At 33.0% G+C, this 22865-nt stretch overlaps 2 protein-coding genes across 8 annotated transcripts in view; one reads left to right on the plus strand and one right to left on the minus strand.

Annotated features, from left to right (window-relative positions):
- Positions 1-542: 542 nt before the first annotated feature.
- On the plus strand, positions 543-12020 carry CSN1S1 (casein alpha s1). Of its 4 annotated transcripts, none has more exons than XM_072773909.1 (15): positions 543-698; positions 949-969; positions 1372-1410; positions 2433-2456; positions 2856-2879; positions 3641-3664; positions 4704-4736; positions 5543-5566; positions 5670-5714; positions 6995-7033; positions 8512-8529; positions 9005-9046; positions 10046-10203; positions 10811-10852; positions 11671-12020. In XM_072773909.1, coding segments are annotated over exons 1-14 (501 nt in total). In that variant the 5' UTR covers positions 543-689; the 3' UTR covers positions 10812-10852; positions 11671-12020. The 4 variants fall into 4 exon arrangements, with proteins under 4 accessions (XP_072630010.1, XP_072630011.1, XP_072630012.1 ...); XM_072773910.1 differs by having other exon boundaries at positions 5673-5714; XM_072773911.1 differs by lacking the exon at positions 2856-2879.
- A 4461-nt stretch (positions 12021-16481) lies between these two features.
- The window catches only part of CSN2 (casein beta), a 115744-nt gene continuing 109360 nt past the window's right edge, over positions 16482-22865 (minus strand). For all 4 annotated transcript variants that reach the window (XM_072775277.1, XM_072775278.1, XM_072775279.1 and 1 more), the window contains 8 exons: positions 22121-22183; positions 21354-21380; positions 21224-21250; positions 20140-20163; positions 19999-20043; positions 18263-18877; positions 17633-17674; positions 16482-16712 (listed from right to left, as the gene is read on the minus strand). In XM_072775277.1, the coding sequence (XP_072631378.1) occupies positions 17669-17674; positions 18263-18877; positions 19999-20043; positions 20140-20163; positions 21224-21250; positions 21354-21380; positions 22121-22171 (795 nt within the window). In that variant the 5' untranslated portion in view covers positions 22172-22183 and the 3' untranslated portion in view covers positions 16482-16712; positions 17633-17668. The remainder of the gene's footprint in view (positions 16713-17632; positions 17675-18262; positions 18878-19998; positions 20044-20139; positions 20164-21223; positions 21251-21353; positions 21381-22120; positions 22184-22865) is intronic.

Genomic DNA, 22865 nt, shown 5'->3' on the forward strand with positions numbered 1-22865 from the left:
GGAGAATAATAATCTTAAAGCATGGGAAGATTTCTAATTAAAGTCTTGATATTAAAACTATGATAATGCTTCACAAGCCTCAACTCTAAATAAAATGTCTGCCTTGAAATATAAGCACTATTCAATAAAAAAAATTAAAAAATGAAAAGCACAAAAAGAAAATAACAAGATATTGCACAACACAATAAATAAGATCAAAGAATAGAATTAGACTCTTTCCCTGGATCCATTACAGAATTAGCAAATTTGTAGACATATAACAGGTCTCATTATTCCTTACCAAATAAACAAACCAGGGAAACTTGGTTTCAGATAAATTTTGCTATTAAAATATGAACCTTTCTTAAATAGCCATGTTTAAATTCATAGTGTATGTATATTGTGACATTATTATTATTGCATTCTAATTGCTTTTTTGTTTTGCTTTGTTTTACAATTCTCTTTTGTTTTTCACAGAAACTTCCTCTTAGACACCCAGAACTCACTCAAGTGAGTATTCTGTTCTATGTTCTAAGAACTCTAACTATGGTATTTAAGTGATAATGTATTGGTAGATTCTAGGCCTGTTCTTCTCTTCTCTATAAAACAGTTTCACATTCACTGAGTTACAATATCTTCAGTTCAAGTGCCCACAAGTTTTTATTTGTTTTCACAAACTTTCTTAGAGAAGAGGCACATGGACTTACATAATGTTTATGGTAAATAAAAAACCTTAATATTCAAGAGAAATAATTAAACAGAATATGTTAACATGATTTATTTTAATGTATTCTTGCTTCTTTCTCTTCTACTTGTACTTTAACATGTGATTGATGATTTGGTTTCATTTTAAACACTGGATCTTAAATTAGATACCTCTACCACACATTTCTGCATGAGCCATGAATTCTCCACTCTGTCCACTGATTGAACTAATACCTTTTTATTTATTTATTTTATTCTTTTCAGAATGAGCTAGACAGCAGAGAGGTAAGATTTTACTCCACCCCAGTCCCCAAACTTTTCTGTTAGCTGTGATGGATAATGAATGTCTTTTTCACTCCAATTTTATCTATCTTCATATGTGTCCAAGTACTCAGTTACTTGGATTACTCTCTCAAATCTCTTTTTTGATTAAATCTTCATTCAATTCCTCCTTTAACATTTTAAGCATAGACTTACTAAATCTCTAGGCCTCGTAAAAAAAGGAACCAAATAGAGGGTCTCTTTAGTTTTAAAAATTAGATCATAAAACTAGAACTATTTACCTTTTCTTCTACCATAAGAAATATGTTACTTTATCTAATTAAAATTGATAACGTGTTCAAATGGACAAACATGCTCCTTCTTTGATATCTTTCATTTTTTATCACTCACAATTTAATTTGACAGGAAGTTCTCAAAGAAAGACAGTTTCTCAGGTTTGCTCTGGTGAGTATTATCTTTTTACCCTTCTTAAAGACAAGCATTTTTATGGGAAATTTACTTTAATTTTAGTTTATAAATGATTTTTCACTTGGCTTGATCAAATCTTCCTTTCGTTCAGTCACCCAGGCACCCACAAAGAATATCAAAACCAGATATTCAAATATTAAAGAGCTGTTTTAGTTAGTACCTTATGCATTTGCTTCTTTGCAAAACACTCATGGTTTTTTTGCATAACCTAGGTAGAACACAGAACTTCCAAAAACATTACGATGGAACATTTTTTATCTCTAAATGATATCCCTTCATGTGTTGTATTTTGTATAGTTTTATGACTTAATTGCCAAATAAAACACAAATAGAAATTTTACTTCAAAACCAGTATTTTTTTGTATTTTTTTATTGGAGTTCGATTTGCCAACATATAGCATATCACCCAGTGCTCATCCTGTCAGGCGCCCCCCTCAGTGCCCATCATCCAGTCACCCCAAAACCCCGCCCACCACCCTTTCCACTACCCCTTGTTCTTTTTCCAGAGTTAGGAGCCTCTCATTTCTGTAATCCTCACTGATATTTCCCACTCATTTTCCCTCCTTTCCCCTTTAATCCCTTTCACTATTTTTTTATATTCCCCAAATGAATGAGACCATATAATGTTTGTCCTTCTCGGATTGACTTACTTCACTCAGCATAATACCCTCCAGTTCCATCCACGTCGAAGCAAATGGTGGGTATTTGTCGTTTCTAATGGCTGAGGAATATTCCCTTGTATACATAGACCACATCTTTATCAATTCATCTTTCGATGGACACTGAGGTTCCTTCTACGGTTTGGCTACTGTGGACATTGCTGCTATAAACATTGGGGTGCAGGTGTTTTGGCGTTTCACTGCATCTGTATCTTTAGGGTAAATCCCCAGCAGTGCAATTGCTGAAGACCACTATTTTAAGTTTGATAGGCAGCCCAACTTTGCTTGAGTGATTTTTAATGTAACTTTTCTTCTTTCTCTTTCTTTTTTTCTTTCTAGCCTACACCAAGAGAACTAAGAGAGGTAAGAAGATCTCCACAAAATATACTGTAGAGAAGCAAGTGTTGTGCTGTGCATTTATTGCCTTTTTATGGAAATAGATGCTCGGCATATTGAACCAGACAGAAATGAGATCAAGAGAACTCAGAACTATAACTAAAACAAGATGAAAGATAACAATAAAATGTAGTGGGACAATTTTTTAAAAATTATTTAAAGTGAATATTTTCATACAGCTTAAGCAAAGAACACTTAGCAAAGAGAAACTAATGTTAGAAGTGATATAGCAAGAAATATTAGTACATTCATAAAAACATTTATTTTTTAACTTACAGCAGCACAATGCAAGGTACATTTTCTTATAGATGTTCATTCATTTATGTCCCTGTTCACAACATTGTTCTTTTCTTTTCTATCCCTAAGGAATACTTCAGTGAACTGAGCAAGGTTAGGAACACCAATGATATTTAAATGATTTTAAAAGTTTATCTTTTCAAAAATAGATTTTATAAAGTATTGCTTATAAGCAATACTTTTTTAGCTTCAATAGAGAGAACTTCTGAGAGAAAAACAGAATGAAGGAATCAAGGTATCAAAAATTTTCTTAAAATAGTGTGGCAAAAAATATGTAGTCTTGAAGTAGGAAAACTGTTTTAATTTAGAAAAAATTTAATTTTTCCATGGCATTTATAGTTTACTTGAACATTTCAGTCAGAAATTCAAAATAACTAATGAATTCTACTGAGAATTATAAAGAATACTGACTTTATTGCCATTACTTTATAGCTACAAGGAGACAAAACATTAGGATGGATGGATGGATGGATGGATGGATGGATGGATGAAGGAAGGAATGTGTGCATGTATGAATACAGCTATGTGCTGGCCAATTGTTTGCACTTGTTGCTAAAGCTGAAGAAATGCCTCATTTGGGACATTACATAAAGGAATATATCTGCTCCAAGAATGTTTTACATAGTCACAGTTGATTATTCACTTTATTTAAACATGAATTTTAAATTCTGGATTGTCTACTAGATTTTTAATAGATTTGGTATTAAAAGATGACACGGGTGTTTTTTTGTTTTTCTGATCACTTGGCTATTGCCTCAATTTTCTAATTTCTTGGATATCTATTTTATTTAGTAACTATTATGTTACATTTGAATATTTATCATGAAACATAAAATTACTTCTCTTTTCCTAAGGTACAGGTCATGGAAGACCCTGAGGTAAGACACCTTTATTTTAATAAACACCACACTTACATATCATATGTAGTATATTCTGTATGCTTTATCTTAGCAAAACTATTTTCTCAAAGTGATTGAGATTTAATTTCTCAAACAGTCCTATTATATCCAAAAATGTACGATGCCATGCCGGATAAAGTTAAAATTGAAAAAGGGAATATGGCACTTGAATGCTAATCAATGGAAATATTGCTTATTTATTAAAATAATAGCAAAAAGCAAAGTGTGCATGAATGTTCAAAAATGAACCATGAGGTTCCAACAAAAGCTTGCCTCTGCCATCCAGAGTATGAGCTCATTCAATTTTCAGGATAGTCCTTGGGCAGAAAAAATCTATTACAGCAATCACCTGGGATCGATGGGCTATGCTACCCAATCTAAAAATAGGGAAAAAACATCTGTTAGTCCATAATATATGGTTAATCGACTCTCCCAAGAGATGAACAGTCATTTGAATATTAAAATCAATCTTTTAAAATTGTATTTGGGAACAAAAATTATATCCATATATAAATTATAACATACATGACTTAGAAGGAAAACTACATATTCCAAAGGGTAGATGCTTTTAGAGCTAATGTCATATTAGCTCAATACTGAAATTGGTTGTAGTATTTTAATGTTTCCAGTTTATTCACATCAAAGTAGCTCCAGAGGTAGATGAGAATAAACACTGAACCCAGAACTCTGAGTAGCTCTGCTCAATAGGGCTTTTTCCTCAAGTTTCATTTTTTATCACAAAAATCCATATGTATTTTGCATCCTACTCCATCATATATCTGTGTTTATTTTAATAAAAACATTTTAAAATATTGGGTAAGTTATTATCCTCTTCCCACCATCTATTTTAAATAAAATTGACAATCCAAAAAAATGCATTACATTGGCCCTAAGCTTTTCACATCACTTTTTTCAAACCTGAAACCAAGACTTACCAACCCAGTATGAAAGTGTAGAACTTGTTTCCTTCCAATTCTAAAAGTCTCATGGTCAGTAACATTGGTTTTCTTTTTCTTAGCAAAGGCAATCCAGCAGCACTTCATCAAGCGAGGTAAATGATTTTGATGTTAATTCAATATCCCAATTACTTAGGAAACATTATGAAAGCTTATTGTACCATGAAGGTTACATATTTTATAAGTCTCATTGCACAAGGTGCTATGTATGCGGCTTTCTTTCAAAATTCTAACACATGTGAGTATCAACCCAACAGAAGTAAGAAAAGAACTATTTATCAGAGACAAAATTACAGAATTGTTTTTGGACAAACAATCATTATCTGGCCATCTGTGGTGTCCAAACATGTTTTTTTTTTTTTTTTCCTTAGTTATCTTGCCCTTAACAGATTTTAGCAGAACTCAATCTTGTCATTAAAAAGTATAATAATGACTGTGCTTCTAAATAATGTAAACATGTTATATCCTGTGTAAAAACCAACCAATTTTAGGTTAATTAATCACAAATTCCTTGTCCCTTGTTAGCCTAAAGAAAAACAGTAGCAGGCATAGAAGGTGATGAAGTCCTTTTATTAACTTTGGGAGACCTGCTTGCAAATTATAAAATAAAACCAATCCAGTTATGTGGGGTTTCTGTAAATTCAATAAAGGTGAATATTTTATAACCACCTTCAACATTCTGAATAACCTGCCTGGTGACAGCAGGAAGAAGGGAAAAGGAAATCTGGATATAACATGTTATATCAAATTATTTATTTTGTCTCAGTAATGCATTATTTTGTGGCTAAAAATCAGTTAACCAGTTATTTAGTAATAGTGTCTAGTTAATTAGTATTCTTACCTTAAATATAAATTAATAAGTCACAAAATTAAAAGTGTGCTTGTTTCTGTTTTTTTGAAGGAAGTTGTTCCCAATAATACTGAGGTGAGATATATTAAATTTAAAAAATACTAGTATCCTAAGATTTGTTACAATTTACTTAAACAACATATATGTATATGTTTTGTTTGTTTGTTTTTTTTTTTAGCAGAGGCAGATTCCAAGAGAAGACATACTCTATCAACGCTATCTGGTAAAATTTCATTAAAAGTTTATCAAAGGCAAATGTACCAAGGAATAAGAATGTTATATTGGTAAATTATTTCTCCATCTCATTACCTGCTAAAATCTAATCCATAACGAGTTGTCTGAAGGACTCTAGTTATTGACTGATCCCTCTCTGAAAGTAACACTAACAACTTTTTTATTTCAGGTATTTAATTCATACTTTCAGCTGAATATTTGTATTACATAGCCTGCTTTAGATCTGAATAGACTAGTATTTAAATGACAGTCTATAGATTTGACCAGACTTGAATTTGCCCCTAAGTTTTACCTTTTACCAGTGTGTGATGTTAGACAGTTTACTTTTTTTTTTTTTAAGATTTTATTTATTGGGACACCTGGGTGGCTCAGTGGTTGAGCATCTGGCTTTGGCTCAGGTGTGATCCTGGAGTTCTGAGATCGAGTCCCACATCAGGCTCCCTGCATGGAGCCTGCTTCTCCCTCTGCCTATGTCTCTGCCTCTCTCTCTCTGTGTCTTGAATGAATGAATGTATGTATGAATGAATGAATGAATGAATGAATAAATAAATAAATAAAATATTTTAAAAAATAAAGATTTTATTTATTTATTCATGAGAGACACAGAGAGATATGCAGAGACATAGGCAGAGGGGGAAGCAGGTTCCCCACAGGGAGGGAGCCCCATGTGGGACTCGATTCCCAGGATCCCGGGATCATGGCCTGAGCCAAAGGCAGATGCTCAACCACTGAGCCATGCAGGCATCCCAGACAGTTTACTTATCTGCTATAATTCTTAATCTAAATTCTAAAATGACCAATAATAATAAATATTAAATGATGTGAGAGCAGTTTAAAAAATCCATGCATAAAGTAAATGATCAATAAATGTGGCCAACACCAGAAGCATCAACATTTTTTCCCTCAGTTCATCCAATATTTTGATTTCATTTGACCAAGTTTAAATCTTTGATCAGAAAGCAAAAGTCATTTCTAATTTTCTTAGTAATTCTGACACAAGATACTTTATAAGTAAAATTGCCTGAATACTCACTTATATCTGTATTTCAAGTTAAAAATAAGTTAAGAAAGTAGCTTTTGTAATGTCTTAAAAAATAATTGACGTAGTCCAAATTATTTGTGATAGAATTAACACTAAAGTACAATTAATAGTTCCTCATTCTTTACTTCTGGGAAAAACATTGTAGGATTCTAGCTTCATCACTTGATAATGATGGGATTGTACTGAATGGAACCCAAGCAACTGAGAATGTTTTTTCTTTTGAATAGGAACAGCTTCGTAGACTGAGCCAACACAACCAACTGCAGGTAGTAATATTTTATTTATAATACAAAATCATATTCTGCAGAACTAAAATACATTAAATTTTAAGTTGGATTCACTTTGAAAGTTGTATTCATCTTTCTCAAGAAATTACTCTAGCCTTGGTAGTTAACAACTGAAAGACTATTCATATGATTATCTATATATTTGCTATCAGAGCCATTTCTCTCTATTTATGCCTGGATTAATACTATCATATCCATAATTACTAACCATGGAGAAATTTACTTTGTCTAAATTCCACATCAAAACCTCTTACAGTCTCTCTGATGATGCATTATATTTAGGACTTTATCATGTGTTTATTTTCCCATGTCCAGCCCTGGTTGAGAATTCTATAAACATTCCTGCTCATGAAAGCACGGATGTGTCAAATAAACTTTCCATTTAAGGAAATAGGAGGAACTAGGAGTCCTAAACTTTCAAAACGTTTCTGTCAAACTCTGTAAGAAAGAATGGCCAAGTTGAGCTTGTCTCTGGACTTGTTTCCTTATGTATGTGAAATGGAAATATAGTTATTCTTGCTTCCCAGTGTTATTTGAATAATGAATTAACAATCTCCTACTCAGCTAGCCCTGAGTGGGGCTTGTAGCAAGTCCAATAAAATGTTCATTCCTTCTCCTCCTGTCTTTATTTCTCAGTCTCTATAGATTTTTTAAAATTATTTATGAGCGACATGAGAGAGAGAGGCAGAGACATAGGCAGAGGGAGAAACAGGCTCTCCACTGGGGAGCCTGATGCAGGACTCAATCCCAGGACTCCGGGACACTAGCTGAGCCGAGGCAGATGCTCAACTACTGAGCCACCCAGGGGTCCCTCTCAGTCTCTATAAAGTTTACTGTGCTCATGAACTTCTGACATTACGAAGGTCTTTTATCAAGAAGTGCATTTGAACTACAATATGGATAGATTAAAAACATAAATCAGCACAACCATTTAGTTTTAATCCTTTTGGTTATTATTATTAACTTGGGAGGAGAAAAAAAAACCTTATTTTAGTTACATAAATCAACTTAATTAGTACTTTAGGGAAAAAGCCCTGTCCTAATTTAGCAAAATGACATTTTTCAATTTCTTCTCTTACCAATGTAGGAAAAGTCAATAATTAACTTAATTTGGACCCCAATTGTTACTCTTATATCAGTGTCCAAGTTGTTTGTGTTTAAAATAAAGTCCAATAAATTTAAATATATCAGTACCCTACTGAAATTTATCCTTAATGATCTAAGAAATTACCAGAATAATATATTTTATTATTTTAGCTATGATATGACTAAGCTATAAGGTTATAAGCAAGTATTATTATTATATTGGTCTTACAAAAGTGTTCATTGTATTTCATGGTTGTGTCCTGAGTGCTAAGCATAGTCATCCTCAAATATATGAAAGCACCTAGGAAATGTTCATTATTCATACATAAATAAAATCAATAGACTAAAACAAAATGTTTTCTCTTCCTTAGGGAACTATCCATGACCAGGTAAGATTATTTATTAAATATAAAATATCTTAATATTTTCTTCATGTGTTATGTTTTTATAATACGTGCTTCTCTTTTTTTAACAAATATATCCCAAAAGAAAAATTGTTCTGCTAATCATATTTGATAATATTTAAAAATTTACCAAAGATCAAATTTAAATAAATGATTAATAAATAGCCATGAAGAGAAAATATGTAGACAGAAAATTGGTAGGTTATTTTCCCTCAGTATGCGAACTTTACAAATTCTTTATTTTTCCAAACTATAGTTTGATTTTTTTTTCTAAAGTGCAAAATAAGAAGTGTTTTGAAACTTTTTCATAATTCTGGCATAGAATACAGTTTCTCCTGAATTTCATGGATCATGCTATATTTATGGGCATGAATTTTTTAAAATTTTATTTTTTGTAAAATGAATGTATTGTACCAGATGTATAAGTAACTCAAAATGTGCTTTATTCACTTTTATACAGCAACAACTTCGCAGAGTGAATGAAAACAACCTCCTCCAATTGGTAATATTTTGCTTAATAAATTGCACAGTAATAATATCCTGCAAAGTTTAAATGTGTTTGTTTTTAAATAGCCTCACACTTAGGAGGTGATTGTTTTCTTCTCCAATGGTTATTTTTCACTCCCAATTTCCACAATAATTTATATTCATTGATCTGAGAGATTAGAATTACTTGTCACTATTCTCTGGATGGGATCTGTTCTAGTCTGTCTGTTTTAGCTGATGTGAGAGCATTGTATTATAGTCATAAGCATTATGAAGTGTTAATCTCCTTGGTATATTAATTTCTCTTTTAACTTATTTCTTAATTATATATCTTTATGCCCATAATCTGTTTCTAAAACTCAGTTTCTATTAGGAATCTTGAACTCTCAAACTGGTAGACATACTTTTGTTTTAAAGAAACCATCTGGAGAGATACTGAACATCTCTGTAAAAATACTCTCTGATCTTGTTTTCTCATCTGTGAAATGAAATTGTCAGTAATACATAATAGATGCCAGTTTTTCCCCTGCCCTAAATTCCATTGATTCCACAGTGTTCCTAGGGATTCTGATTTCATTTTTAAGGCAATAAGTAGGTACTCTGTACTATGTGCTGCCATAACGGTTCTGATTCCTGTGAACAAGCAGGTCAATTCCATACTAGTTATGGAGCTCTCCAACCATTACTTGCCATTTAGTGAATCTTATAAAGGTTGCTGAAAATGTTTCACGTGTTTTAGAAGAAATTGACTTCAGGTAATATGATTGGCAAAATCAGTGTCACTGCCCAAGTCTCTAACATGAAAAGTATTTCAAATAGGTTGCTTCTTCCAATTTTGAAGCTTCATTCAGCCTTCAAAAGTAACTCTGACTCTTTTTCTTTCCAGAGATTTCACAGAGTAATCATCCCTTGTATTGCTAATAGCCATGTCAGAAATTAATGAAACAGTTCATTTTCAGAGATTCAAAACAGCAATTATTCATACCCTGTTGCTTTTCAATGTCTTTCCTTCCAGCCTTTCCAACAATTCTACCAACTTGATGCTTATCCCTATGCTGCTTGGTATTTTCCTGCACAAATCATGCAGTATATTGCTTATCCACCATCCTTGGACATCACTAAACCCATTGCCTCTGAGAACATTGAAAATGCTGATGTTGTGCCCCAGTGGTGGTAAGTTCATTTAAATTACTGCATAGTGATGTTCCTCCAAAAGACATAAAACAAAATCACTTACAGAATGTACCACAGAAACAGATGTAGAATCAACATGGCAAAGCAGTGTTTAGTGCCTCATTCTGAACCGGAAAATTGATAATACCTTCTGTGGCATCTATGGCTAACATTAATCCAATAGAATATGTGGAGCAGTGCTATCTATTCTATGAGTGAAATTCATTCTTGATGAGGTGGGAAAATAAGCTTTTCTCCAAAAAAGAATATGAAGAGTTCCGTTTTAGAATTCAGTTTTCTTCTCCTTGCACTTCTATTAATCTTTAAATGCCTTTCTTTTGGTTATACCCATGATATACATAAGAATAGAGCACAGGTTTTGGTATCCAGTAGTCCTAAATTCAAGTTCCAACTTTTTGCTTACTTAAAATAATAAAACAATGTTTATTTTTCATATCTCTGAAGGTGATTAAATATAGTCATCTTTGCAAAGTATAGTTCTGGGATAATAGACACAGGAAATAAGTAGCAGTCATTTTTTTGAGCTAATAAAATTTTATTGCTGACTATTTTGATCAAATAATTTTAATAATTTTTGTTCTTTCAGAAAAATTAAGAATTCTCAGGAACTCCACAATTATGGCTGTTGGTAAGTTTGGAAATTACCTGTCTAACCATTAATTGTATTTCCATTTGAAGGCAAAGTACAAAGATGATTGTAGGCTATATATTTTTTTTTTCTTTTTGTTGAAGTGTAGCTACTTGTGTGTGAACACAGTAGCACTTAAATAATTACATTAGCTTAGAAATTTATAATTTTTTTTGTTTCCTAATCATGCTATATTTAAACAGCAACTTAAAAATATCTAATTTTAACTAATATAATTTATAATATTGAAACGCCTATACAAATATAGAAGTGTGGATGTTACTAATTTTCTATGAAGATGTGACCTTGAGACTCAGGTGAACCCAACAGTTGTATCCAGTTCTTTGAAATCACTGCAGTAGAAATCCTTAGCAAGTGACATAGTGAAACCAAATGATCGTCTCTCAACAGGCAAATAGACTGAAATATCAACAGATTTTTTTAAAATTACCTTCATCCACCATATTGGAGCTTTTAATTGTGTGTTTCCTTTCTCAATGGTGGAAACTTCTTTTTCAACAGATCAAACTAAAGTAAATGATAAATTCTGACCCACATGAAAATTTTATCTTCTAATTGCCTGCCATATGTTTTATATTACTGCAAAGGAGAATACTATCTACTAATAAATTCTTTTCAAAACTTAAAAATCAAGAGAAATGGATATACTTATTAGCAACAGGAAAGCACAAATAACATTGTGAATTTTATCTTAAAATGAAGAGAAAATGACAGTTAAAATGTGCATATCATAAAAGTGTCTCTTCAACTCAAAATATGTAGTATACCTAACCACATATTTGTTTTTCTATTTGCAGATGTGACTGAAAATTCCATTCTCTAAAATTTTCCTGTCTTCCATGTAAAACCATCTTATCCAAACATTTAGACTATTATTTTAGAAAAAGATAATCCCAAGTTTTTGAGGTCTTTACTGTGTATTAAACAGAATATCATTATTTTCCTTAAAACCAAAATTTCCTAACAGTTTATTGTCATGACATATGAAGGCCACTGAATCAGAGGGTATTGAAGTCTTTACTAAGTTTCTATTACGGAAATTTTGTTCAAAACTCTTTGAATTGCTTCTTCTGTGTCATCATTCCATGTAATTGTGTGCAGTGACTGAGATTTTTTCCTTTTCTTTTCAATAAATTACAATTTTAATGCACAGTCCACATTTTCTGTCTTTATTCCTATTCACCCGTGTTTACATAATCCTTTTAAGAATATATAGCATTTTGTTTTCACTAAATTTTATGATACTTTCAATCACATTTTAGTGAACATTAAAATGTCACTTCTGACTGATGCTGGCAAATTATAAACATGGTCCATGATCTTTCACTTGAAGTCAGTTGTTTGTAGAATATTTCCCATGAGTGTGGCTGCAGAGAGGACAGCACTGTGGCATTTGTGGGTATACTGGGAATTCGAAAGACCTAGTTATACGACTTATTTACACCATTAGGACCTATTTGGGCCCAACCTGCCTGATTATAGCTGAATTTATAGGTAGGAAGGTTAGTCATAATCATTTAAAGAGTTACCTAAGTACATAGTCACCTATTAGCTAAGTTGGGCTGTTCAGTAGCCTCCAGCGCCCAATGAAGAGCTCTTTCTCAAAATGACAATTGTTACTTGCTCTATTATCCTAAAAGCTCCACATGAGATATACTTTTGGGGGTATACTCCAGATTCCCAACTAACCTAACATGCCATGACCCTTTAAGAACCACTGTATCTACCAAGTGATAACATACAAGAGAGAAGGCCTTCTGTACCGTGGCCTAAGCCATAAACTGCTCTGCATCCTACCTATAATATATATTATATACACGTAACACCCAAACATAAATTTTTTGCCTTGAAAATGAAAAGAAAGCCATTTAGAGACTGGGTCTTCTCCCTTTTCTCGGGGTTAAGAAGTACATGCTGAAACAAGTTGTTTTTTTATCTAGAGAAGATTTGTCAACATACTCAGAGTACTGGACCTGCAGGAAGTTAATGGAGAGTACAGGCCCCTGTGTCTTCATAAAATTCATCTACCAGTTTCTGTCATTATGCCATTTCCCAAGCCCTCAAGGATACTGATTTTTCTGGTGTCATGAGTCCTAGAGAAATAAGGTCATCAAAGGGCACTTGGGTGGCTCAGTCTGTTGAGCCTTCAACTCTTGGTTTCCACTTAGGTCATGATCTCATAGATTGTGAGATCAAGTCCCATGTCAGGCTCTGCACTCAGTGAAGAGTCTGCTTGAAGATCCTCTCTCTGCCTTTTCCTTTGCTCTTTCCCTTTCTCAAGTAAATAATCTTTAAAGAAAAAATAAAGTCATCAATTTAATGAATGCATAATGATCGATGGAATAAAATAGTCATGTTTCCTGCAGACTAAACTGTGGTGCAAGACTAGAGTCGACTTGTCCTTAAAACTGTCCCATGAGGTGGAAGCCTCTGTTTGAAAGATAAAAAACAAAGACTAGCCATGTAACTAAAATATGCCTGCATAAAAAGATTTTTGTAAGAGACCCTCCCAACAAGTAGTTTTGAGATTCCTGGTACTGAGGTGTTTTGCTCAGTCAGCCTCTATGGATGTTTAAGAGCTGGAGATAAAGTATATCCTGTGCTACCAAGCAGTGGGAGGACAAACAAGTTGCTCCTGAGATCTCAGCAACTTTTGTACTGTGTATCCTTCGCCTGCTGTTGCTGTCCTGTGTTTTTTGCCTGTCATAAAGCTGTTTTTATCACCGTATAAACTGCTTGGTCTTCTGAATCCTTTCAGCAATAAGAAACCTAAGATGATTGCATGTAATTAACAGAGGCTGCACGGAAGCACTGCACCTCTGAATAACATACAGAAAAAAATATAAAGCAGGAATTAATTTGCAAGTTCTCTCCCATCTCCTCTTTTCCATTTTTCAAATTTCACCCCATTAGGGGATAAAATCATACATTTTACAGTAGCATGATACAGCCATTCCATGGCTTCTGAGGAAATGAGGTCCATTGGCCTAGTATGGAATTATATTTAAGTCCAGAGGCAGAGAGGTGATTATTTATACATTGAGGAAGCTCCACTTTCAGGGAAACAGAAGGTAGGAAGACACTAATGAAGGAATACATGATTTTACATGTAATATACACTTAAATTTTGAAAGCAACAAACAAGCAATAGAAAAACACACACATCAAAATGTATTATCACAAAGTACCCATCATACAGGTTAAGGGAAAGAAGATCACTAGAATCTAAAAGCACCACTTCATCACTTCATGTTCCCTCCACCCCTCAGATAACGACTAGTCTGACTTACTGTACTATAAATTAATTTTTCATAGATTCTAATATATAATATTTATAGGGTTGTACTATCTTGTATTGAATGTGTCTCTGGCTACCATCATTCAATTTTATTTATATAAAATTCATCCATGTTGTGCATCTGTGGTATAACTCATTCATGTTAACTACAGTATAACATTCCACTCTATTGTATATTACAATTTACTTACACAAAATACTGTTGATTCACATTAGTGTTGATTTTAATTTTGGATATTAAAAATAATGCTGCTAGGAGCTTAAGTACTTATTTTTAGTGCACAGAATATGTTATTTCTGTCAGCTGTATACCAAAGAGTAAAACCTCTAGTCACAAAATATGCCAATGTTTATCTCTGACAAAGACTGACGGAGTTTCCAAGGGGTTTGTTCCAGTTTATATTTACATTAGCATTGCTTAGCCCTCCTATTGTTTGTTTTTGCCAGCACTCAGTATGGCCAATTTTTTTTTTTCATTTTAATCATTCTGGTGATGTGTCGTGATATTGTATGGTAGCTTTAATTCGCATTTTCCTGAGGATTAATGATGTTGAGTACCTTTTCACATGTTTATTGGCCATTAAGAAATGGCCTTTGGTGAAGTCCTTATACAAGTAAAGCCTATTGCCTCTGTACTATTGCATCACTTTTTTCTCTTACTGAAATATGCCCAAATAAATTTGAGCAAGTTAGAGACGGATCAAATGAAGAATTAGGCTTGGCCATGCCAGATTTGGGATATTAATTAGGTACTTAGACATGGAGGCCTAGAAGGCAAGTTGAGTATGTGAATTTGGTGTCAGGAAAGAATGAGTTTGGAGATATATATTTGAAAGCTTTCTTTTTTTTTTTTTTAATTTTTTTTTTATTTATTTTTTTATTTTTATTTTTTTTTATTTTTATTTTTTTTTTTATTTGAAAGCTTTCAACCCACAAATGGACTTAACAACATGGAACTAAACACTGCCAGTCAGAGTAAGGCTAAACCCTTAGGGTACTCCAACACTTAAAGGTTGGGAAAAAAAAATACAAGAAAGGAGACTGCAAAGAAATGGCTCGTGTGTTCAAAGAGAAGCCAAGGGTTTTAATAGGTTTAAGACTTAAAATGAAGAGAAGTATGATATTTGCAAAAAAAAGGAGGTGATCATCTCTACCAAAAAACTCTGAGAGATTGGGTAAAATGAACACAGATTAGCAAGATAAAAGTTGTTGGTAACCTTGGAAAAAAAGTGATTTCCATAGGGTATAACCTTGATGGAAGCAGGTTAATGAAAGCATAATATATTTAGTATGGATAGTTTTTGTTTTTTTTTTTGTTTTGTTTTTTTGTTTTTGGATAGTTCTTTTGTAACAGTTGCCATAAGGTAGCCTAAAGGACTGGGAGGGGTTTGGAAGTGTACTGTCACAAGATGGAATTCTCTCTAAAAATGAAAGATATTATAATATGTTTGATTTACACTTGATTCTTAGGTGAGGAAATTCTGGGGGATGGCAAGAAAGATGGAATAATTGCTAAGAAGGAGTTACTGTGTAAACTCAAGGGGATGAGATTGAGTGTGCAGGTGAAACTGGTAGAGGGATAATTCATCACAATGAAACAATTATTCTGCGATCAGAGAAATTGGGTATCAGAGCCTCATATAAGTCTTATCTCTTGGGCATTACCAGCTAAAACCACATAATCTAGCTCATTCTGATTATGGCACTGTCTCTTATTGCTCTGGTGTAAGTGAAGTCAATAATGTGGAGCAATAGGGAGCAATTATCCTGTAACTGTGCAATGAACTATCATCTTAAAACTTCAATGAAACCCTTGAATTGCCTATTTTATAGATGTGGAAATTAAAGCTCTGAAGGACTGAGTAACTTTCACAACACCACTTAGCTACCACGTTGCTGAGCTGTGAATCAGCTTTCGCATTAGAAGCTTTTTTTTTTTTTTTTCCTACAGTAACCATGAAATCTAACATCCAATGGTGGTATGTTTGAAAGTGAAAGGCACAGGTGTACTGGGCAATGGCTGTAAACCAAGACTTTCTAGAGCAAGCACAGTGTATGATCACCCTATATTTTCTTCCACTTTTTGATATTCTTTACCATTCAATTCAAAGCATTCTATTCAATTTCAATTCTTCCATGGCTATTTTTAACACCAATAATCTTAAGGCTAGTTTAGGTTTGAAAAATTAAAATAACGACAGAAAAACTTAAATATGCCTAAAGGATTAATTTATTGAAATGACTGGTTAGGAAATAGATATTTAAATAACAACAAACATGATTGCAAAAACTATACATATTTTTCCCATGCTTATGTGTATTTCCAACTCAAAATTAAATTTCTATGGTATAATTGAATTAAAGTTTGGAAAATGTAGAGTTTATGAGCCAAATTCAGATTAAGATGAATGCCAGATGGTACATAAAATAAATAAAGAAACAAATTTTCATTTTTTTCCATGTAGGTTCATTTAAAAATTATTAATTTTTGGTAACATGATGCCAAGTGAAAAGATGCCACGTTTCCAGTCACAGTCAATTCTGTAGAATATAAAGCATATAAAGAATTAGTTATGTTAAAAAAATAGAATTTGTTGTGTTATATGATAGATCTATTCATCCTCCTCATTTGTAATTTTGGTGTGATTGATTTACAAAGCAAAATCTGTTACAAATGCAAAATGTTGAGACCAACATTAAAAGAATATAAAAATTCCTGTTTGATTAAATATCAGCTTAACTGATATTTTTTAGTAAAATGTAAAATGTCTAGTCCATCATGATCACAGACAGGTTTTTATGAATCCTAAAGCTATTTCCTCTCCTCTTTTTAAATCTCATACCTGGAATAATTAATTTTATTTTGACTCATGAATTAAAGGATAATATGTAAATTTTTAGATTTTATTTATTTATTCATGAGAGACACAGAGAGGGAGGCAGAGGCAGAGGGAGATGCAGGATTCCTGCAGGGAGCCCAATGCAAGACTTGATCTCAGGACCTCAGGATCAATCCCTGAGCTGAAGGCAAATGCTCAACCACTGAGCTACCCAGGCATCCCATATGTAAATTTAAATGAGATAAAAACAATGGAAGATATGAGGCCTAAATCAAAATGAGAATGAAAGTGATCTTTTTAAAAATCTCAAATATATTCATATAAAAGTAGGAGAAATTATTTTCAGTTTTTCCTAAAAATGATGATAATCAAGCATCAGAATATAAGCATTTGAATGCAGACCAGTCAAATCTGTCAGCAGCACATCATTAAAATTTGATACATAATTTCAGGTCAGCAGATAATAGTCAACCATTGAGACCTCCATGACACTTTGATCATTAATAAACAAGTTAGTATATTGATAAAACTTGTCACTATCTTGGACTTATCCAGGAGAATGAAATGTGAAAAGATATCTATAAAAATGATCAATCTAATCTTCAAAATCTGAAAACTTACCAAAAGTGAGGAGGGGACATTAACTTTGGAATTCTTTTAAACCTTAAGAATTCAAAAAAATAAAAATAAAAATAAATAAATATACAATTCACATTTTGGCACACAGACATTGACACAAAGACATTTTCCTTAAGAATTCTTTGAGTAATGAAATAATTATCACAATTGCTTACCAACTTATGTACATATGTCAAAAGCAAGATGTGAAATAAAGCATTTGCAGAATAGATATGCACAAGGAAAATTTCAAAAATGTAGAAAATAATAAACCTTCTTTATTCCAAGCCCAATCAGACTATAAAATTTAGTTCTAGCTTTAATAAGCTTTAATCCTCTTTATCTAGATTTTTAATAGATCAATCAGAATCTCCTGAAGTGAATTTTCCCAATAGTAACTTCTACATAGAAAATCAGAACAATTATATCAGAATCTTTGTGGGTAGGCTAGACATTGGGATTTTGGAAAGAAAAAGTTCTACAGGTTTTTCTATTATGTTGCTAATATTGATAATCACTGATGTAAACGACCCATTCATTTTTCATTTACTCTTTCATTCTAGAGCTGTCACTTCCTCTATCACCATATTCATGTCATAAGTGAGACAGCAGAATTAATAAGTTTGGACTTACAAGAGCAGAGTTGACAAGTGGGGCAAGTGGTTGAGTCACAGGTTGGGCCTGGTGGGTAGATTCCTGGTATGGCAGAAAGGCTTGTAGGGGCATATCTCTCTGGAGGTAGGGCACCACTTGCTGAGGAAAAGGCAAGACTTTGGGCTGTGGGATAGACAGCACTGACTGAGGAGTAAGTATAGGAGTCTGAGGAAGAGGCTGAGGGATCTGGTGCATCAGAGGCTGGAGCAGAGGAAGAGGCTGAGGGATCTGGTGCATCAGAGGCTGGAGCAGAGGAAGAGGCTGAGGGATCTGGTGCATCAGAGGCTGGAGCAGAGGCAGAGATAGAGGAAGAGGAAAATGCACATTTTCAAGATCAGCCACATTCAGGATTTGGCTGTCCAAGAAGGGTGTCACTGGAGATTTAAGAAAGGGCATTACTTTGTGCCTAAGAAAGATGTTTTCCTTAACTTTAGGGACTTCCATTATTTCAGGCTGAAGGAAAGGCACCACCACAGCAGGCTGAGCCAGAGGCAGGATGTTCTGTGGAAGGATAGCATAGTGGATGGGATCAGCATAAGGAGAGACTAGAGGCTGTTGCTGGAAAAGGGGGTGGATTTTATTCTGGCGTTCATCCTGGAAAAAAGGAAAAGAATCTTTGAGTCTATGCTTCATCTATAACAGTCATTTGTGAGGAATTAACCTCCTCTCTTTTGAACAATCATAATTGAGTGAAAAGAGAGAAAGAACATCTTTTTCTGATCTTGGTTGAGAAATTATTTTCAGTCAGGTGAAGACTAATGAGTAAAATGCTCATTGAGGAATTTCTCAACTCACTCCCTTCATAGGTGGAATCTACAGACCAAACTGAAATCAATGTTTGGAGATTTCAAGACTCATTTCACCTTTTTCTGAATTGCCTAGATAGTGGTAGCTGTCCACCTTGGTCTTCATAGGCATAAACTTTTCAACATAATGTTTTGATAATAGACATTATTATCTATTGTGTTCATATAGTAAAGATCTATTTAAAAAGACTTAAAGGAGAACTCCAAGGTTTATTTGTTGCTGCTGCTGTTGTTTTAACGAAAATTAACTCTTAATTTACAGCTTAATTCAAGGACTTAACACCAGCCACCTTCTAGCCCTACTTCCCTTGGTAGAAGGTAGTTATCTTGAGTCTTTTGAGAGTCATCAGTTTGTAAATTCATTTTGATTTAGGAAATATTGGGCATAAGTTCCAAAAAAATACTTCACTGATAAAATAGGGAAGTTGAAATATTACAATTAGATAAATATGTTACCACAAATGTAATTTGATTAAATGAAGAATTTTATGTTGTCTAAGAAAATCCTTAATTTTAAGCAAGCTCTACTACTTAACAACTGTGATATTGTCAAACAGTTGCACTTATGTCTTCAATATATATTTTTAAAATATTTTATTTATTTTTTCATGAGGGACAGAGAGAGAGGCAGAGACATAGGCAGAAGAAGAGAAACTAAGCAGGGTTCCCGAAGGGAGCTCAATGCAGGACTTGATCCCAGGACCCTAGGATCATGCCCTGAGCTAAGGGAGATGTTCAATGGCTGAGCCACCCACGCATCCTTGTCTTAAAAATATTTTGACTTTGTCAAAACTTAATTTCCTCAGTGGCATTTGTTTTATTATCATTCTTTAGAGTGAATACGTACATATTTTGCATGTATTATATTTCATAATAATGTTAGAAATATAATTCTCAAGCATAAATTACCTCTCTTTGCTGTTGCTCCTCGTGTTTAAAATTCTCAAGTTTCTGCTAAAAACCAAATCACATGTAAAGAAATGTTACCATCTATAAAAATTAAATGTAGGAAATTTTGAAAATAAGTACATTTAAATACAAAGATGTTACCTTGTTGATGTGTGTAATAGATTCCTTAAGAAAAATAAAAATAAAATTAGGTTTAGTTTTATGAATGCTTCTTATTTATCAATATAAGTCAGGAAATGAAGGCATGTAATAGGTTAATGTGGACACTTTGATGATATTCTAAACTCAGGATAATTGCTGAAACTTATATGTTGCACTGTTCTGCATAAACTTATCATATAAAAGAAAAATGAATGCAGTTTTATAAGAAAATAGTGAACACAGTAACAAAAAGAAGTATTTAATAGATGTTAATTTCTATCACCATGCTATCTTCCTAGGTCAACAAATGATTACTTATACTCTATCTGATTCTAAAGAATAATATTTGTTGATAATATGAATTTTATCTTTTAATTCTTTTAATCATTCTTAGTTTACTTACTGTGTTTACACTTCAAATTAATTATAAGAAATAAATACCTCTCTTAAGGGTCTGATAACCTTGTAGAGAGGCAAAGTATACTGACATACTATTTAACTAACAGGTAATAACATATCCATAAAGAGTGGTGCCAAGGTAAATACCTACCTTATTCTCCCAGGCAGATTAAGACTATATACTACCTCTCACCATCTCTTATTTACTAAAGTGACTATTGTAATTATAAAAGGTGTCTATTTGCATGTCTGCTCACGTATTATATTGCAAGCTCTTTACTCTGGGCATCCCTCTTTTCCCTTTGTACCACAGCTCCTATTCAATGTCTGACCCACAGACAGTGCCCAATAAATATCAGAATAGGGAAATGAGGCCAGGGTAAAAACAGCTCAAGACAGAAAACAGGACTGTACAGTACATTAAAAAAAAAAAAAAGAGGGGGTCACGATGACAATTTCAAGTAGTGAGACAATTTAGAAAGTGCTAAAATAGTGAATTCACCAGATATTTATTCTATCTTTATGCACATGCAATGGAAACAAAACATATACAATGGAAATTTACATCAAAACATGTCAAACAGAGCTGCATTGAAGTAATTGTCCTAATGTAGCACAATAGAAAGATAGCACAGCATTTTACTCTTCTCAAACTGGGGAATTGCCTCTGAAAACATTTTCTTACCTCACTGCTTGAAAGGCTTTCCACAGTCTGTAAAGAAAAAACAAATCTATCAGCAACCAGCTTTTCCTAGATCATTGAAGAATGTTAATATTTTATGGTTGGAAATTTTTTGTGAATAAAAATATCCTACCTCATTGGATAGAGTGAGTTCTTCCTTCTGTAACAGAAAAAAATACCATTCTAGTTTCCATGGTTAACTCATTCTTAAACATTTTCCCTATATGATTTTTATCTTCTTTATGCAGAGCTATGTGTTTCACAAACTTGAGAAATAAAAAATGCTATATTGAAAGACTTGAAAGGTAGTTATTTTTATGTCTTTTATATTTAGTAACTTTATTGATATATTTTCTTCTTATGTGAATAAACGTTTTTAATGGCTAATAGAAAAAAATTATTATAATTTGTTTTAAACAGTTTATTATTATTACAAATATATTTATGATTATGATTATCGTGTGATACTCCATCCTCTCTCTAAATGTCTTTGGACAAACACGGGTAGAATTGGGCCCAGGGCCATAAGGTAAAGATACATATATTTTATTACTGGAATAAGATATATTTATCTAGGGTGCACATGCCTGCAATCATATTTGTGCAATATTATTATTGTCATGTTTATATCCATTTATTTTTGTTTTGTCTGTTTGCTTATCTGTCCATTTGCTTTTCTTTTTGGGACTGATAGCACAGTATATACCACTGTATACCATTTGACCCAAATCTGTGCTCCTATTGCACACTGTCAAAATAATGTGTCATGCAAATCATTTTCCAGGAAGTCAAAATAAATCTGTTGAAATTCTGCTTTATTTGTACTTTAGAAATGTTGAGGATATTCTTCTCTCCACATGGGTAGATACTCCATTCTATCCTAATTAGACATTTGCTTACCTCTCTTGCAAGAGCAAGAGCCACAAGGCAGGCAAGGATGAAAACCTTCATGGTTATCAAGTCCTGTCAATGAGGAAATGAAAGAATGGTAATACCTTGGTCAAGCTATTTTCTTAATTTAGCTAGGATTACTTTCCTTTTAAAGAAACTAAAGATAATATGTAATAAAAAAAACCCTGTATTTTAGAAAAAAATACTAATAGATGCTTTATCATACGGGCAAGGTCAAAATCTACTGTGGCTCTTTACTCTTACATGTCATTTTCATACCATTCATATTTTTTCATCCATTACCATTACCCTACCTCACTCTTTTTCATCTCATTCACAGCACTATAGTTGGGTTTTTGGAAGGACAGAAAAAAAGTTATAAATATTTACAGAAATATTTACTAATTGATTCATTTGTTCAAAAATATTTATTTAACATCTTTTATTGCCAGACACTATCTAGGTACTGGGTTGATAGCAGCAAACAAATGTCTCAGCCTTGATAAAGCCTCAGTTCTATCAGGAGGTAACTGATCAAAGAAAATGTATATGCAGATTATATTTTCTTTTATCTTTTTTTTTCTTTTTACTAAACCAATGGTTTCCATGAATATTTGTTTAGTCATTTCCATATAATAATGCCTCCTCTCTTTTGTGCACATAACTTTAGAGATTGTACACTGTATTTTTTTTCTGATTTCTTGATGATTTACCAAAGTGTCTGGTCCCCTTGCCCAATCCCCACTTCAAACAA

The sequence above is a fragment of the Canis lupus genome, chromosome 14, assembly GCF_048164855.1.
Source record: "Canis lupus baileyi chromosome 14, mCanLup2.hap1, whole genome shotgun sequence".
NCBI classification, from domain to species: Eukaryota; Metazoa; Chordata; class Mammalia; order Carnivora; family Canidae; genus Canis; species Canis lupus.

Coding starts and splice junctions, on each gene's coding strand:
- CSN1S1 (XM_072773909.1), top strand. Junction 2,880..3,640: donor ACTTCAGTGAACTGAGCAAG/GTTAGGAACACC, acceptor TCTTTTCCTAAG/GTACAGGTCATGGAAGACCC. Junction 4,737..5,542: donor GCAGCACTTCATCAAGCGAG/GTAAATGATTTT, acceptor GTTTTTTTGAAG/GAAGTTGTTCCCAATAATAC.